The 19527-nt window shown below is 42.0% G+C and overlaps 2 protein-coding genes across 5 annotated transcripts in view; one reads left to right on the forward strand and one right to left on the reverse strand.

Moving 5' to 3' along the window:
• Positions 1-16269, reverse strand: part of hook3 (hook microtubule-tethering protein 3) — a 106678-nt gene extending 90409 nt beyond the window's left edge. For both annotated transcript variants that reach the window (XM_067994353.1, XM_067994354.1), the window contains exons 1-2: positions 16137-16269; positions 38-123 (exon numbers count right to left, since the gene is read on the reverse strand). In XM_067994353.1, the coding sequence (XP_067850454.1) occupies positions 38-123; positions 16137-16181 (131 nt within the window). In that variant the 5' untranslated portion in view covers positions 16182-16269. The remainder of the gene's footprint in view (positions 1-37; positions 124-16136) is intronic.
• Positions 16270-16308: 39 nt separating this feature from the next.
• The window catches only part of rnf170 (ring finger protein 170), a 48531-nt gene continuing 45312 nt past the window's right edge, over positions 16309-19527 (forward strand). The window contains exon 1 of one of the 3 annotated variants that reach the window (XM_067994355.1): positions 16309-16537. The gene's annotated coding sequence lies outside the window, so the exon portion shown is untranslated. The remainder of the gene's footprint in view (positions 16538-19527) is intronic. The other 2 variants (XM_067994357.1, XM_067994358.1) reach the window with 2 other exon arrangements.

Genomic DNA, 19527 nt, shown 5'->3' on the forward strand with positions numbered 1-19527 from the left:
ACAACAGAAAGATGGAATAATACATTTTCAAACTTACATTTTCTGTAGGACCTGCGCCATCACAACTCCACTTGTCAAATCATCTATTTTCTTGCATGGCACCTGCACACCAAATGTCTGGACCTAAAAGGCAAAGAATAGAAACCATTACAGTTTATGCATATCTACAGTTTACTATTTAATCCAAAAAAATCAGATTGCTCTGTTTTTCTGTATTTGCTAACATATTGGCATGTTATTTCTGTTGCTGTATGCTAATAAAAAATGTGCTACAATTGTAATACTGTTTTCTTTTGTGTAACTGATACTGTCTTTCCGAAGTTGGGAAAGGGGTCTCTGGGAGCATGTCAGTATTTGCAGGGGGTATCAGGAAGTGCATTAATACTTGAAGGAGGTCTCACACACAGAAAAATTTGGAAAAATACCAATTTGCACATAATGCATCTTTGATGTATAATTTGTTGACGCTATAGTGTTTTTTTTAAAAACACTAATCTACTAAATGGAGAAAAGTAAATTTAGCAACACAACAATGATTGAGAGCATGACTAAACTGATGGGCCACTGGGTGTATTTCAACAGACAAATCCTCACTAGTTTACTTCTCCACAAATAGGACAATTGTTTCTCAGACATTTCAAAGACTCAAATTGACAGCTGTTTTAAGATCTTATAATGTTGAAACACTTGCTTTTCCTTTCAACCACCTTGCTAACTGCTTTTCTTTTCAGCATGTCCTGGTCAATAACTATCCCAGCATGTTTCAGTATTTCACAAAAAATGCACACAAAGTGAGATTTAAATACTGCTATATACTTTCGCACAATGGTTGTGACAGGATTTCTAATTAGTTCGCTCCCAGAACATTTAGTTGGGTTGCTGAATTTGGCATACTAAAGAGCCAAAATTTAACAGTGAAGCCATTACAATTTGGGATACTTCCCAATGCTCTTCCATTCACGCAGTCTGCCATAGTCAGCTTCTACAGGCAAGCTTCCTATAAACCAAAATTTGACCTTACGTGCAAAATATCTGGAATTGCAGGCCACAGGGCAAAAGGAAAACCCTTACACTGTTCAGGGATACACGAGAAATAGTACAGATATCACTGTATATTTTTGCAAACTGGCAGAAAAGCATATTAGATAGATTTTTGTTAGATAACGGTATTAAGGGATATGGAGCAACGGTACAAATGGAGTTGAGGTACAGATCAACCATCATCTAATTAAACAGTGGAACAGGCTCAAGGGGCTGAATGGCCTAAATAGGGAACAAGCAGACAAGTTGCCAAGGGACCTGGACAAGTCGGGATATTGGGCCACACATGTCATTTAATGTGGAGAAATGCAAAGACATGAAATTGGGAAAAGAAAACAAAATCTGGAAGTACAAAACAGTTTACAGGTAAGCACACAGGAAAGAGATCTAGAAATATTAGTGGCCAATACCCTTAAACCATCAGCATTAGTGAAAGGGGAAAACAGCTATTTGGGATGTATAGTTCAAGGGAGTATGTCCCAAGTGATAATTAGTTTGTACAAACCACTGGTCCATATCCACCTTGTGTGTTGCGTGCAGTTCAATGCAAAGCACCACATTCTGGCTTTGAACATGGTACAAAGATGGGGAACTAAGTTTAGAAATGGCATTGAGCACCTGAGTTACAAGGAGGCTATAAGGGAAGGATACTTGGGAATGTTTAAAAGTTGAATAAAAGCAGCGTAACAGTTAACTTATTGAGATGTTTAAGGGAACAGTAGTAGAAAGGTACAAAAAGCAATCAAAAAGGCTAATGGAATATTGGTCTTTATCCGAAGCAGGCTGGAATACAAAGGGGATGAAGTTATGCTTCAGTTGTATAGAGCCTTGGTGGAGTACTGCGTTCAGTTTTGGGCACCACAATTCAGGAAGGATATATTGGCCTTGGTGGGGGTGCAGTGCAGATTCAACGGAATAATACCAGGGAGACAGGGTTAAATTATGAGGTAAGGTTGCATAAATGTTGCTTGTATTCCCTTGAGTATAGAAGGTTGAGGGGTGATCTAGTCGAGGTATTTAAAATGATAAAGGGATTTGATAGGGTAGATATGGAGAACTATTTCCTCTGATGGGAGGATCCAGAACAAAGGGGCATAATTTTGAAGTTAGCAGTAAGCCAGTTAGGAGTGAAATCAGGAAGCATTTTTTCCACACAAAGGGTAGTAGAAATCTGGAATTCTCTCCCCATTCCTCCTTACAAACTACTGCCCCATCTCCAATCTCACTTTTCTCTCCAAAGACCTCAAATGTGTTGTCATCTCCCAAATCCATATTTGCATCTCTCTAATCAAGTTGCTGCCTATGCCTAACAGCCTAATCAAAGTCACAAATGATATCTTCTGTGACTGTGACAGTGGTGCATTATCCCTCCTCGACCTCGCTGCAGCCTTTAACACCGTTGATCACACTATTCTCCTCCAACACCGCTTCCCTATTGTTCAGCTCAGTAGGACTGCCCTCGCTTGGTTCCACTCTTAGCTGATCACTGTGAGAGCATCTCCAGCAATGGCATCTTTGCTACCATTGCACCGTCACCTTTGAAGTCCCCCAAGGTTCTATCCTTCATGCCCCTCCTCTTCCTCATCTAGATGCTGTCTATGGACATCATTCATAGACATGGGAACAGCTTCTACAGGAACGATGACCTCTCCAGACCATTTCACTGCCTCCGTTGTCAAATTGCTTCTCTAACATCCAGTCCTCGATGAGCTGCAATTTCCTCCAACACTGGTAAGACCACTGTTATGATCTTCAGCTCCCGTCACAAACTCCATACCCTCGCCACTGATTCAATCACCCCTGCCTGGCCAATATCTCTGGCTAAAGCAGGCTGTTCACAATCTAGGTGTTCTATTCAACCCCAAGCTGACATTTCCAACCCATATATTCTTCATAACAAAGACCCCCTACTTCCATCTCTAACATCGCTGGCCCCCGTCGCTGCCTCAGCCCATCTGCTGCTGAAACCCTCATCCATGCCTCACCCCCATACTCTACTATTCCAATGCCCCTCCTGGCCGGCCTCTCATCCTCTGCCCTCTGTAAACTTTGGCTCATCCAAAACTCTACTGCCCATATCCTATCACACACTAAGTCCTGCTCATCCATCACCCGTCCTTGCTGACTTTCAATGGTTACTGATCCCAAAGCCACAAATATATTTTTGTTGAATTCTTCTCAATAAAATGACTAATGCCTCTGTTTCTCTTTCAAATAAAATAAATTCTGTGAAATATGTAGCAGAAAATACCAAAACCATTGTATCTTGAAAAACACATTCAGAAAACTACTGTGTTGCAGCAAGAAAAATAAAACTTGCCAACAAAAATGTAATGAAGTCACAAAAATTACAGGAGTGAAGACAGCCAGTTGGCCAATGTGCTAGTGCTAGCTATCTATAACAATCCCAATTCCCCACCCTGTTCCTATGTCTTTTATATGCTTCAAATATATAATCAATTCTCATTTAAATATTATAATTGTTGACTCAATAGCTACTTATGGGAAAAAAAATTTAACTTCCCCTTTAGTTCCCCCTAGAACTTGGCAATCAAATAGTGAAGTGCATACATGAATGTTTACAGTTGTTACAGGTGACTTCAATTTAGATTGGAAAATTTATAAAGGGCACAATAGGAGTGAAAATATGACCCTTGTCAATGTTGGATTGTTACATGGAATAATTGGTCAAGGAACCCATGCAAGCATGGGCAGTTTTGGACCGGATATTAAATAACAACCAGTAAATGGTAGAGCAGGTCAGAGTCAGAACAGCTTGGCAACAGTGACCACAATATGGTAAAGTCTAGGCTTGTAATGGAAAAGATGATGAATGCAAAGAAACATTAACTTTAGAAAGGCAGATTTTGAAGGGTGAGGGGTAGCTAAGGAAATCACACTGAATGGAACAGTTAGAAGGAAAAAGTAAGGAAGAAAAGTGGATCATGTTTAGAGATCCTATACAGAGTACAGAACATATGCATAACTCTAGAGATGAATGGTAACAGAGGGAAAAGGACAATTAAAAGACTATTCCTAAAGTATAAAGCTACAAGCAGCATGGTAGACAGATGAATATGCAAAGGTAAAAGAGGTTACAAAACATGAGAATAGCAGGGAATTTTAATTAAAAATTCTATAAAAACATATTCACAGCAAACAGACAAAAAGGAAACAATGGGGCCACTGAGAGCTCCCAAATATGACATGAAATCAAATGATTATTAAGAGCCATGGGCAAGAAAAGGATTAAATGTATTTTAACAGCAGAGGCTGAATAACAGAATTTCATGCTTTTCCTATCTCTCCTAGAATGCAAACAAGGTCTCAAGCATCTGCATGCTTATCTCGTCCCTTATGAAAAAGCCGATACATGGTATTCCATCATATTGTGCTGGGACTTAAATGAAGTGGGTTTGGTGACCTCGAATGAGGAAGGCAAGATATATGGGAAAGTGAAGGGAAATAGTACGAGATGAGGTCATCTCACCCACGTCAATCAATAGTATAACTTTACCCATTGGTCATATATACATATATAGTTTAGAGGTAGCTGCATGCCTTATAAGGACATTTAGATTAGTGATTTGTAGCTCAAAAGGGTATAAAAAGTGGCAAATTGAAACAGGAATTTGAGCTCAAGTGACATATAATCGATAGCCAGATCAGGTTTGCTTTATTTTTGTAGGTATTTTACGTTATTTGAAGGATTAAACTTTGTATAAGTAATACTTTGCTTGTGTGTGCATTGTCTTACTGTCATTGAATGAACTAACATGACCAAAGGAGAGCAAATAAAGTGAAGAAATTCTTTGTTTCTGTGTTCACAAAAAAGACCATGGGCAGTCTTCCCAGCACAGAAGCTGAGTTTCTGGAAGGGAGGGTGCACAATGTTGAGTTCAGGATAATCCTTATCCTTCAGTTTAATGCAGGCATGTGGACTCAAGAGGTAGAGACACATCTGATTAATGATCTTTATTAATAAAAATACTAATACAACCCATTACATGTAGCGTTCATGAAATCGATGTCACTTACACTCATGAACAGTGTGTGGCAGCAGTAAGGAAAGCTAAACCAATCTTGAGATGTATAGAGGAATAGAGCACATATCCCAGGAGGCAGTAAGTTTGTGCAAGGTGCTGATATGGTGATACCTGGAATACTTTATACAATTCTGATCTAGGCACTAGAAGTGCAGAGAAGAACAACCACACTGCTACTTAGCTTAAGGCATCTGAGCTATACTAAGCCTGCAATTGTTTACTCAGAAAAGATGACTCATGGAAGGTATTATTAAGATTCCTGAGGAAAGAGATGAACTGAACCCTAATGATGTGCTTGAGATTCCCACAAACTCTAGAACCACTGGTGATTTAACTACTTTACAGAGGATGGTGAATGTATGGAATAGACTCTCCATAGGAGGCAGATAGTGCAGAAAAATTTAAGGGAAAAATCTGAGGGAATGAGCAATTGATTAGTTATTGGGGCTGAGCAAATGAACTAGAGTATTTTCTGGTACTGTACATTTCTATCTTCCCAATGTTCATTCTTCTAGTGATAATCCTTCTTACTAATTCTTCATTAACATTCACCAATAATGGAAACAACCTTTCACTAATTGTCATCTCAAAAACTTTCAAATTATTAAAAACCTCTATTAGATCCCTTTGTGTTCCAGTGGAGAAAAACTCAATTTTTCAAGCCTCTCATTCAATATTCTAACAGATCTGCATTGCACCCTTTCACTAGCTCTCATATTCTTTCTATAATAGCTACCCAGAACTGCAAGCAATCTCCAAATATGGCACAACCCAATTCAAGTATTAAATTCTTGTACAAATTCAGTACCAGTTCCTTGCTTTTATATTTAAAGTCTCTATGTATAACACCCAGAATCCCAAAATACTTTTTAAGAGCACTCTTCCACCTGCACTGCCGTAGATTTCAACATTTTCAGAAGTTACGAAATGTCACTTTTTGTAACAGTGGAAAATTCTCCTTAAGTGCAAAAAGCAAGTCAATAGTAATGAATGGCTGCTGATGTAGTTCCAAGATGGATGATATGGTTCCCACAAACAAATCACAGTACTGCAACATCAGGCCTGCAATATACATGGACCAATAACAGTAAGAACTACTCACATGATTCTCCAGGAGCTCACACTGTTGACATTCAGAAATAACCCATTAAATAGGTGGAAGAAACATGCAGGTGCAGACTAGTGAAAACACTGCAAGCTTTAATGCTAGATGCTCACCTTATTATAATTACAAAATAATATTAATGAAGGTAGTGTTTATCATTCGGAATTCTTCATGGATTGTTTCACCCATCAGTTAGTGTAATTGTGTCATATTTCAGTTGGGTTTGCTGTTTTTGATGGTTTTGGCTTGGAAAGCAATGGAACAGGATATGGACTATAGCTTGATTCACATCTACCAATGTTACCCTTTGGAACATGAAGATATTAACCTCAATGGTCTTACAGGGCCGTGTTCTCCAATATGTTAGCCACTAGCCACGTGGTTAATTGGGAATCCGGATACAGCTAATTGCACTTTTGATTAGTAAATAAAAAATTAGTAATAGACACCATCGTTGGGTATGTGATCTCAATACTCATTCATGTACTTTAACCATTTTGTGCGCTTGTTGGTAAAATGGTAAGACGAAAAGCAGAGTGTGCAAGTGTTTTTTGATCGTTGTATGTGCTTTACTTCCTTGGTTACTGCTTATTGGTTATCTGCTAAAATGGTGTGTAACATGGGTTAAAAATGCCAGACCTCAGCACCATGGAAACACCAGCAACATTGTATGGAGATGCTAGTGATAGATTGGGGTGGACAAATGTAAGCAATCTTACAACACCAGGTTATAGTCCAACAGTTTTATTTGAAAATCACAAGCTTTCGGAGGCTTTCTCCTTCGTCAGGTGAGTGTGGAATTCCTTGAAGGTTACCGCATATATAGTCAGAGAACAATGCCTGGTGATTACAGATAATCTTTCCAACTGCCCATCGTCAAGGCAATCAGACAGAGAGACAGTACATACAGGACTACTGAATATACGAACGGTCCGAACCCAAAGACAGAGATGATGTGGAGATGCCGGTGATGGACTGGGGTTGACAATTGTAAACAATTTTACAACACCAAGTTATAGTCCAGCAATTTTATTTTAAATTCACAAGCTTTCGGAGGCTTCCTCCTTCCTCAGGTAAATGTTCAGGAGCTCCTCGAAGCCTACGCATTTGAACATATAGAACAATACATGGTGTTTACAGAATGCCACTGCAACTGCCCGTTGCCAAGGCAATCACCGTGTTCAGACAGAGAGGTGTCACCTGCAGAACCCCCGAATACACATTCAACAAAAAAACAAACAGGAAAAAAAAAGAGGCAGAAACATCCGGAAGGCAGAGAAAGCCAGCAAATGACCCATTATATTAAAAACAGATAACTTTTGTTCGCTGGTGGGGTTACGTGTAGCGTGACATGAACCCAAGATCCCGGTTGAGGCCGTCCTCATGGGTGCGGAACTTGGCTATCAATTTCTGCTCGACGATTTTGCGTTGTCGTGTGTCTCGAAGGCCGCCTTGGAGTACGCTTACCCGAAGGTCGGTGGATGAATGTCCATGACTGCTGAAGTGTTCCCCATGAGGACGGCCTCAACCGGGATCTTGGGTTCATGTCACGCTACACGTAACCCCACCAGCGAACAAAAGCTATCTGTTTTTAATATAATGGGTCATTTGCTGGCTTTCTCTGCCTTCCGGATGTTTCTGCCTCTCTGTTTTTTTTTCCTGTTTGTTTTTTTGTTGAATGTGTATTCGGGGGTTCTGCAGGTGACACCTCTCTGTCTGAACACGGTGATTGCCTTGGCAACGGGCAGTTGCAGGGGCATTCTGTAAACACCATGTATTGTTCTATATGTATAAATGCGTAGGCTTCAAGGAGCTCCTGAACATTTACCTGAGGAAGGAGGAAGCCTCCGAAAGCTTGTGAATTTAAAATAAAATTGCTGGACTATAACTTGGTGTTGTAAAATTGTTTACAAAGACAGAGAGACAGAGACAGACCAGTTGTATTAAAAACAGATAACTCTTTTTTCGCTGGTGGGGTTACGTGTAGTGTGACATGAACCCAAGATCCCGGTTGAGGCCGTCCTCATGGGTGCGGAACTTGGCTATCAATTTCTGCTCGACGATTTTGCGTTGTCGTGTGTCTCGAAGGCCGCCTTGGAGAACGCTTACCTGAAGATCGGGGCTGAATGTCCTTGACTGCTGAAGTGTTCCCCGACTGGGAGGGAACCCTCCTGTCTGGCGATTGTTGCGCGGTGTCCGTTCATCCGTTGTCGCAGTGTCTGCATGGTCTCGCCGATGTACCATGCTCCGGGGCATCCTTTCCTGCAACGTATGAGGTAGACAACGTTGGCTGAGTCACAGGAGTATGAACCATGTACCTGGTGGGTGGTGTCCTCTCGTGTGATGGTGGTATCTGTGTCGATGATCTGGCATGTCTTGCAGAGGTTGCCGTGGCAGGGTTGTGTGGTGTCGTGGACGCTGTTCTCCTGAAAGCTGGGTAATTTGCAGTGAACGATGGTCTGTTTGAGGTTGGGTGGCTGTTTGAAGGCGAGTAGTGGAGGCGTGGGGATGGCCTTAGCGAGGTGTTAGTAGTCATCGATGACATATTGAAGGCTGCAGAGGACATGGCGTAGTTTCTCCGCTCCGGGGAAGTACTGGTTGCGTCCCGTGTTTGTCTTCTGAGGAGGTCTATGCGATTTTTCGCTGTGGCCCGTCGGAACTGTCGATCGACGAGTCAAGCGTCATATCCCATTCTTACGAGAGCGTCTTTCAGCGTCTGTAGGTGTCCATCACGTTCCTCCTCGTCTGAGCAGATCCTGTGTATTCGCAGGGCCTGTCCATAGGGGATGGCCTCTTTGACGTGGTTCGGGTGGAAGCTGGAAAAGTGGAGCATCGTGAGGTTGTCTGTGCACTTGCGGTAGAGTGAGGTGCTGAGGTGCCCGTCTTTGATGGAGATCCGTGTGTCCAAGAAAGAAACTGATTCTGAGGAGTAGTCCATGGTGAGTTTGATGGTGGGATGGAACTTGTTGATGTTATCGTGTAGTCTCTTCAGTGATTCTTCGCCTTGGGTCCAAAGGAAGAAAATGTCGTCGATGTATCTGGTGTATAGTGTTGGTTGGAGGTCCTGTGCAGTGAAGAAGTCGTGCTCGAACTTGTGCATGGCAATGTTGGCGTATTGGGGTGCGAATTTGGTCCCCATGGCTGTTCCATGTGTTTGGGTAAAGAACTGGTTATCGAAGGTGAAGACATTGTGATCCAGGATGAAGCGGATGGGGTTACGCCACACGTAACCCCACCAGCGAAAAAAGCGTTATCCGTTTTTAATACAACTGGTCATTTTCGTCCGTCCGGACCGTTTGTATATTCAGTAGTCCTGTATGTTCTGTCTCTCTGTCTGATTGCCTTGACAACGGGCAGTTGGAAAGATTATCTGTAATCACCAGGCATTGTTCTCTGACTATATAAGCGGTATCCTTAAAGGAATTCCACACTCACCTGACGAAGGAGAAAGCCTCCGAAAGCTTGTGATTTTCAAATAAAACTGTTGGACTATAACCTGGTGTTGTAAGATTACTTACAATTGTATGGAGAGGGTAACTACCATTGTCGTCAGCTCGACCAATTGGAATAACAGATTCAGGCCAGCAGAAGAAAGCAAGCCTAACCAATAATGAACACCTCCAAAAGGGCACGTCATGGCAAACAGCATCCAACTCTGAATGAAGAGGAGGGACAGGTCTGACACATTTCGTTGCGTGAGTCAACATTCTCAGCAATTACTCTGATGAAGTCAAAGTACCACTCGCAACTGTTGGACAAAAACCTAGAGGCTGCACTAAAATGTGCTGTGTAATAAATTCATGCCAGAATTCCAAACTTTGGAGGAAGTCTGCAAAATTTTGCACTAAATGGTGATAGATGTTTGTTAAGTAAGTATACATGTGGCATACATTTACCTGTATTATCGGTCAGGGGTTTTCTACTAAAATTAGTGCTTGTGGTTAAGACTGTGGCTAGTCAGCAAATTCATAAAATTGTTACAGCACGGAAGAAGGCCATTCGGCCCGTCAAGTCCATGCCGGCTCTCTGCAAGAGCAATCCAGCTAGACCCACTCCCCTGCCCTTTCACCATAGCCCTGCAAATTTTTTCCCTTCAAGTACTTATCCAATTCCCTTTTGAAAGCCACAATTGAATCTGCCTCCACCACCCCCTCAGGCAGTGCATTCCAGATCTTAACCACTCGCTGTGTAAAAAAGTTTTTCCTCATGTCACCTTTGGTTCTTTTGCCAATCACCTTAAATCTATGTCCTCTGGTTCTTGGCCCTTCCACCAATGGGAACAATTTCTCTCTATCTACTATGTCTAGACCTTCATGATTTTGAATACCTCTATCAAATCTCCTCTCAATCTTCTCTGTTCTAAGAAGAACAACCCCAGCTTCTCCAGTCTATCCACGTAACTGAAGTCCTTCATCCCTGGAACCATTCTAGTAAACCTTTTCTGCACCCTCTCTAAGGCCTTCACATCCTTCCTGAAGTGCAGTGCCCAGAACTGGACACAATAGTCCAGTTGTGGCCGAACCAGTGTTTTATAAAGATTCATCATGACTTCCTTGTATTGGACAACACTGTTACAGGGTCTGGGGCTGGCACTGCTAATTTCTCAGCCATGCAAATTTTGCATGATTCTGATTGGTTTAACAGTTGAGAATTTTGGGCAGGATGTAAAATGGCATAATGTATGGATATGTACAATTCCACTTTACTGCAAAATTATTTTTTCCTATTTTCTGAGTTTAAAGTTCCAGTTATTGCTTCGAAGAGGGTGTCGAGGGAGGAAAAATGATTGAAAACATCATGATCAGAATCGACCTTCCCCTTTTTGAGGATCAGTATAATTTTTTAGACAGTAAATTTGGTGGTGTATTGAGTTAAATGTTGTTCCTCAACTCTAACAGCTGCCTTAAATTCCACTCAGATGAGAAGAGTCTCCTCTCTGATGAGAGGGAAGTGGATACAGCAAGCCAAGTCTGCATCAGTACAAAATTAAACCCTATAGTCCTGCTTGAAAACATCGAAGTAGCAAGATTATAGCATAATTCAGAGCTCATACATTATCAATTCTTCTGACATCTCATTTGCTGAAGTAAACTTCCCATAAGCCTGGGTGACTGGTCATCAAGCTCGCTTCTCTACCTTTGGACCTGCACAGCATTCATCCACACTCAGAATACAATCTGTCTGTCTAATTAAAGGAACCTTTCGATAATCTCCTTCTACATTAACAATCATAACATTCCACACACCACAGTCGTTTATTGGTCTTATTTATGCTAAGTAGAAGAAAAATAAATTAATGGAATCAAACCAGCTCCTATACTCAGAGGATGGAAATTAATACAACATACATCGGGTACTGAGTGTTCAGTTCTCAACTTCTTTGAGGAAGTGACAATTCAAGTGAACTGTAGAAAGCCCAAGCGGTGTACTAGATTTCCAAAGGCATTTGACAAAGTTCCATGCAAAAGCCTCAAAGGTTGAGCCCAAAGCAGTGGGGATCCAGGGTAAATCTTAGGAATGGATAATAAAAAGGCTGATGGGTAGAAAACAACCGATACTTGTTACAGGAGTTATGTTAGATGGGACTTTTATTGAGTGAGGTGCCCCACGGCTCAATGTTGGTTCAGAAACTCAATGCAAATTAGTCAAATTTACAGTCAATATCAAACTGGGAGCAGTAGAGGGGGAGCCAGCTTATAAATTACAAAATGAGTTGGACAAAATACTCATGTGGGTACACAGATGGCTGATGAAATTTAATGTAGACAAGTGCAAGTAACCTGCACATAGGAAGGGAACATGGGTGAATATATTCCATGAATCATGTTGAAATAACTAAGAATGAAGTTGAAAGAGACCTAGGAGTCTTGGTAAACTCAACGCTCAATATGTCCAACAAATGCAGAGCAGCAAATGAACAAAGCCAACAGAATGCTGAACTTTGTAGCCAAAACAGTAGACTATAAATCAGAGGAGGTAGTGATTATAATGTACAGTGCTCTGGTCAGACTGCACCTTGAGTAGTGTCCAGTTCTGATCACTGAGAAACAAATAAAACACTGAAGTGCTGAAAGCTGTGCAGAGAAGAGCCATGAGGCTGATCCCTAGTGTAAAGGGTCTGAATTATGAGGAAAGACTGGTGAAACTTGAACTTTTCATTCTGGAAAGGAGGCATCTGAGAGATGATCATATAGAGACATACAGATAGTTAATGGTATGGAAATGGTAAATCCAAAATATTACTTTAAATTAAACTGCCAATTAAGGGGACAGAGGTTCAAACTACTAAATGATAAATTTAAGACAGACAGGAAGAAGTTTTTCTTCACACACAGAGTGGCCAACACACGGAATTGATCTTCAGCAAAGTAGTCAAAGCAAAAATCCTGGAATTGATGTAACAATGGAGGGAAACGTATAGTATTTCTTGACAGATGAATTAAGATAGGCCAAACAGCCTTCCTCATCTGTGGTGATCTATCTCGACCTATCATCTTAGCCTAAGTATAGGACCCATTCAGATCATTTCATCTCTCCTGTTGGCAGTAAGTTCACCAAATTAAATAAACTAAATAACTATGATTGCACCCAGACACCTAACTAGTTTGAGATAACCACATGATTAATGTACGATCAGCCACATGGTTGTTATTCACTCTCGGGATGTGGGCATCACTGTCAAGGTCGGCATTCACTGCCCATCCCTAGATGCTCTGAGAAGGTGGTAATTGGCCATTCTCTTGAACTACTTACGTCCATATTCATAGCAGTTTGATACAACTCAGTAGCTTGGTAGGTCATTTTAGAGGGTAGTTAAGAGTCAACCATATCCGTGTGGGACTGGAGTCACATATAGGCCAGGCCATACCAGGTAACAATACTGTACCTCCAGTTTTCTGGGCAATATAGATCACTCCACCCAGACAAGTGGTGAGAGACTAGAGGCCTCCTACCTACTGAGTACTCCCCCATAGGCTTTGTCAGCTTTCAAAACTCAACTTACTTGTTTTGAAATTTTAAAAATATATCAAATTAGAATGAAGAAAGAGTTTGTGTTAACAAGTGTTAACAATTAGAGTCTGACAATTATCTTTTCTGTCAACAAAACACAGGTGAAATCATTAATTTGCTTGAATTTATAGAATACATTGAAGGTACATGACTTTTTCATGTTGCTTTCCTGCAACTTTAAGTTGTAGTGGCTGTAAAACAAAAAGCAAGCAGTGGCCAAAACACATGACACAGGACTGTTCCATACCCTACTACATAGCAAATGAAATGGATTTTGGACCACTTACCAGTGCCCTGACTCTTTTATTTAAAATGAAGAGGAATGAAAATAAAAGTGATTAATGTTTTTGATTCATCCTGATTTAAACAGCACTGTTATCAGAACTTGTTTAATTTGTGTTATGGAGCAATCAGACTTACTAATATCTATTGCTTCCTCTTTTCTTCCTTATGATTCCCTTGCCATTACTATTGCTAACAAGTGATCAAGACTTGACTTTAGTGCAATTTTTTTATGGACCACTTACCATTTCAATCAATGTACTGTGAATTTGGCTTAGCTGAGTATAATAAATACTTTAATTCTCTTTTTAAAAACTTAATTTAAAAGAAGAAGCATTATGAGCTTGAACCATTTAATAACTTCAGCACTAAAATGAAAAAGAAACAATCAGTTATGAAGTGGCTCGTCACAGCCTCAGCACATCTAAATTGCTTTACAACCAATGAAATATTTTTGAAATGCATTATTCTCATGTAACCAAACACACTAACTTATCTGTACACAGCAAGGTCCCACAAACAGTAAACAAGAGGAATACTCATTTAATTAGTTTTTGACAGTATTGGTTGAGTGAAAAATGTATTTCACAATACCAGGAGAACTCCTTGCTATTCTTTGAAAAGTGCCATGGGAAACACCGGAGCAAGCACACAGACAGAGCCACAGTTTGATCTATTTCAAAAAGCAGCACCTTTGGTAATACTGCATTCCCTCAATACTGCACTGAAATATCAGCCTGAATTACATGCTCAAGTACTCAAATGGGATTGATCTTGTAATTCAGAGGTGAGACTACTACCAACAGAGCTATGGTCACACTTGAATTGAAGGAGTTTGAATCCAAGGAAACAATAGAAAGAACATGCAATTATCAGCAACATGACGTAAGTCTCTCCTCATATCCAAAAGGGAATAAATAAGTATATATTTGTAGTCAAAAATGTTCACTTGAAACTGCTTGGTGATCTCGCTTTGATACCATGAATTTAAATCTGCAGCCTAGTAATTTTCAAACGGTTCTCTCGACCCCTCCATTGCCTGTATTGTCAAACTGCTTGTCCAACATCCAGTCCCGGATGAGGCAAAATTTCTTCCAATTAAATTTTGGGAAGACCATCATTAAATTGATTCCATCCCCCTCCCTGGTCACTGTCTAAAGCTGAACCAGAGTGTTTGCAACCTATTTGACCCCGACCCGAGCTTCCGACTCCGTATCCTCTCCATCACAAACACTGCCTACTTCCACCTCCGTCTCCACCCCGTCTCAACTTATCTGCTGCTGAATCCCTCATCCGTGCCTTTGTTACTTCCAGACTCGACTTTCCAATGCTCTCCTGGCCGGCCTCCCCTCTTCCACCCTTTGTAAACTTAAGCTCATCCAAAACTCTGCTGCCCATATCCTAACTCGCACCAAATCCCATTCACCAATCACCCTGTGCTAGCTGACCTACATTGGATCCTGGTCCGGCAATGCCTCAATTTTAAAATTCTCATCCTTGTTTTCAAATCCCTCCATGGCCTCCCCCCTCCCCCCTCCCTATCTCTAATCTCCTCCAGCCCTACAACCCCACCGAGATCTCTGCGCTCCTCCAATCCTGGCCTCTTACGCAACCCCGATTTTCATCGCTCCACCATTGGCGGCTATGCCTTCAGCTCTCTCTCCTCCTTTAACACGCTCCTTAAAATCTACCTCTTTAACCAAGCTCGGTCACCTGTCCTAATATAGAGTCATAGAGTTACACAGCACGGATAGAGGCCCTTCGGCCCATCGTGTCCGCGCCGGCCATCAAGCCCTGTCTACTCTAATCCCATAATATCTCCTTTATGTGGCTCGGTGTCCAATTTTGTTTGATAACACTCCTGCGAAGCGCCTTGGGATCTTTTACTACGTTAAACGTGCTGTATAAATGCAAGTTGTTGCTGTATATAAATGTAAGTTGGGGTTGTTGTCGTCGTCTAGATGGTATGCAGGGAGGAGCCCAACTCTAGCTCCGCCATCTCCAAGAGAAACAGAAAAAAGTGAAGGAACGAGAGAGAAAAAGGAGTGACGAAGTGAAGGAGAAAGGCACCGACTGCTAAAGAGACCGGTCAAAGTGGGGAGACAAGAAGAAATAAATCGAAGTGAAGGAAACAGGGAAGTAGACAGACACGAAAGTGAAGGCAGAGAGACAAATTAAGCTAAAAGACACAGGTGAAACAGAGAGGATGATGACAATGCATTGAAACAGCCCTGTTAAACAACAGCAAAGGAGATTGTACACCCGCGCTGTCAGCTGACGCATCCCAGCACGGATGATGTTAGAGCCGGTGCCCACGCTCAGGCCCGCGATCGCTGTCAACTGTGCGGGCTCCGCAGAGGCTGAATACGGGAGAGTCAGCCTCACACACCGGGCAAACGCCGCTCCGCCACGTAAATGGCGGCCGTGTCATTAACCGCAGCGTCTGGCGACAAAAACAGCAGGGCCCGGCGGATGCCAGGTTCACTGCCCAGGGCCCGCCGTTAGACCCCGCCGGTGTGCGCTCATCACCGGCTTGCCTGAGGCGAGGCAGGTCAGCGTCAGGGGCGGTGTCAGGGCACCGGACCGCTTCCACACAGCGACAGTCGGTACTTCCATTATGCCCGGAGCCTTTGACCTGACCGCGCACTTACCCAAGTGAGCAGGCTCTCGCAGAGCTCGATCCGGTCCACGTTCATCTCTCTCGTCCGCTCGCACTGCTGCCGACAACAAAGAAGCCGCCGCCAACTGCCCGAGGTTCCACAACGTCACCACATTCCACGTTCAGTTGGACCCGCCCGCCGCCAACTGCGCTTGCGCCACGCTGACCGAGCTGGCTATCTCGCTGCCTGAGTGATTAGAAAGAGCCAGAGGGCAGATCCACAGTTGGGGGGCGCCGATCTTTTTTTTTCCTCTTAGTGGCGGCAAGATGAATAAAAAATAGGAAGAAAAAGGGGGTGTTCGCGGCAGTAACCGAGACAAGAACAGTACAGAAAGTAACAAAGCTCAAGGTTGCTGAGCATATCGACGAAGTTGCTTCTCCTGAAAGGGACAGGTAACAGCGGCCTGCTAGTGCGAGCCTTAACACTCTGATATCGCAACCGTGCACTTTGGTTTGTTTTGTCATCTTTGAATATGATTGCCTCTGAGAATTGCTTCCGTCATACAGTTAAAAGTCGTAATATACGTGTATCAGAAGAAGATGATGAGGGTTAATCGGGATGTTTTTAAAAAAAACAACACTGGATATATTCAGCAGGCGAGTCACTATGTGAAAAGAGAGGGGAAATTAACGTTTTGGATGTAGACCCTTTCTCGGAACTGGAAAGGACAAATCCCCCAAAACATTAATCAAGCTGGGAGGGCAACTGTTTTTTTCTGTTTTTATTTCGGATTTCCAATATTCACAGTTTTAACTCTGAAAGTAGTAATGTTCTAGCGATAACTTTTTTAAAAGTAAATTTCATTCAACATCCTCAGTACTCTCTGCCTCCTGCAAAGAAGTACAGTAGATTTTGACAGGCTCATCTTAACCCAGTTTTCTTAAGGAGCCATCTCAGAAAATTATCTGGAGTATCATCAAAGAAAATTGAGTATTATACCTATGTTTAATTGTTCCTCGTGCAGTTGTCAAGACTTGGGGAATGTTAGTTACGTTTAGTAACAGTAACACTGACTACGTGGGGCTGTGTTTATTTTTCAACAACAAAACAGATCAATTTTTAAACCAAAATGAGTTAATCAATCTGAATATCTGGATTGGAATGCTTTGAGATGAATGATGTTGATGGCAAGAAAGAGCATTTACAATTTTTTGTTTGCACCAGTGTAATTTTGTTTGCCTTGCTACACTTCCACTATTGTGCCCCAGTTAGCCCTCAACATGAAAAGAACATCTCTTGTATCAGTCTAAATTGTCCTTTTTCTCACTGGCCATCTGTATGATGTTTCTAAGTAAGGTGGTCAATTTTTCCAAATCATGGACAGCTTTATGTTGAGGACTTGCTAGGAACTGGATTGAGTCCCAGTTTCACTAATAACTGCACTGGACAGAACCATTCTGTTCATTATTACCCTCTGATCATTATTGCCCTCTGTTTTGGCTACTTCCTGCTTGTTAAGAAACTTTTGTACTGGGAAAAAGGTGAGAGTTCATTTTGGGTATTGCAGGTTAGCATTGTGCACAAGCTTGTCACAATTATGTTGCAAATGACTTGACTCATGAAGCTTTTAGCACAAGCAGTAATCTTCCATTTGGGCTTTTTTTTGTTAGCCAGCGGAGAGAAGATAGGCTTTCACTTCAGGTCCCAAAGGAACATAGGAATTGCTAGATGAAAAAAGGCCAAAGTCCACCTTTTTCGCCTTCTAATGGAGTTGTTGACTAATCATGGCAATCAATCGCTATCAATTAGCCTACAGCAGACCCTGACAAGAGGTGAGAAAAATCCCCAGTGGTGGAAAGCTTTGGGAACTGTAGATCCAAGTTACCTGTTCCTCCCAAGCATTCTACACTTCCCATATGGCATGTCTCAAATTACTCATATACTGTATCCCAAAATATTATTTTCTGAAAGAAATCTGTCTAATTTGCATTTGAATGAATGAATCAATACTATCTGCTTCCACCATCTTCCATGGGGACCTGTTTCCATAGATTTACCACCCACTCACTCACTGAAAGAGACAGAGAGACTTAGGGAAGGAATTCAGAGTTTAGGGCCTAGACGGCTGACGGCACAGCTGCCAGTGGTTGGGCGAAGGAAACGAAAGCTGCAGAACAGGCCAGAATTGGAGGAATGCAGAGTTGTCAAAGGGTCGTAGGGCTGGAGAAGATTAGAGACAGGACGGGGCAAGGCCATGGAAGGATGTTAACACAAGGATAAATAAGAATCTTAAATTTGAGGTGTTAGTGGAGCCAGTGTAAGTCAGCGAGCACAGGGGTGATGGGTGAGCGGGACTTGGTGCTGATTAGAGTTTTGGATGAGATCAAGTTTGTGGAGGACGGGAGGCCAGCCAGGAGAGTTGAGTCTCAAATTAGTCATGCAACTACTGTGTAAGCAGTGCCATTTTTTTTATTTTAATCATAGAATGGTTATGGCACAGAAGGAGGCCATTCGGCCCTTCGAGTCCATGCCGGCTCTTTGTAATAGCAATCCAGTTAGTCCCATTCCCCTGCTCTTTCCCCATAGCCCTGCAATTTTTTTCCCTTCAAGTATTTATCCAATTCCTTTTTGAAAGCCACGATTGAATCTGCTTCCACCCCCCTTTCAGGCAGCGCATTCCAGATCATAACTACTCACTGCATAAAAAAAGTTTCTCCTCATGTCTCCTTTGGTTCTTTTGCCAATCACCTTAAATCTGTGTCCTCTGGTTCTTGACCCTTCTGCAAATGGCAACAGTTTCTCTTTATTTACTTTATCAAACCTCCTCTTAACCTTCTCTGCTCTAAGGAGAACAACCCCAGCTTCTCCAGTCTATCCACGTAACTGAAGTCCCTCATTCCTGGAACCATTCTAGTAAGTCTTTTCTGCACCCTCTCTAAGGCCTTACATCCTTCCTAAAGTGCGGTGCCCAGAATTGGACACAATCCTCCAGTTGTATAAAGATTCAACATAACTTCCTGCTTTTGTACTCTATGTCTCTATTTATAAAACTCAGGGCCCCATATGCTTTTTTAACTGCTTTCTCAACCTGTCCTGCCACCTTCAAAGATTTGTGCACATATACCCCCTTTAGAATTGTACCATTCAGTTTATATTGCCTCTCCTCGATCTTCCTGCCAAAATGTATCACTTCGCAGTGAGTAGGGTGATGCATTGTGGTTTATATCGGTAGCTTCTGGGGATTTTTATTTCTGTGTTTGATTGACTAGGTTTGTGTGTAACATCGTTCTAGATTAATGCACTTACACCTAAATGGGAGAGATTTTTTGAAGTTTGAGTGGTGCAACAACCTTCCATTTTCCTGATGTCTGCTAGATTAGAAGCAGTTTTGGAGAGAGAAAGGATGATGCAAGATGTAAGCTTTGAACCCTTGATGAGGATG

This window comes from Heptranchias perlo, chromosome 1 (genome assembly GCF_035084215.1).
Source record: "Heptranchias perlo isolate sHepPer1 chromosome 1, sHepPer1.hap1, whole genome shotgun sequence".
Classification (NCBI taxonomy): Eukaryota; Metazoa; Chordata; class Chondrichthyes; order Hexanchiformes; family Hexanchidae; genus Heptranchias; species Heptranchias perlo.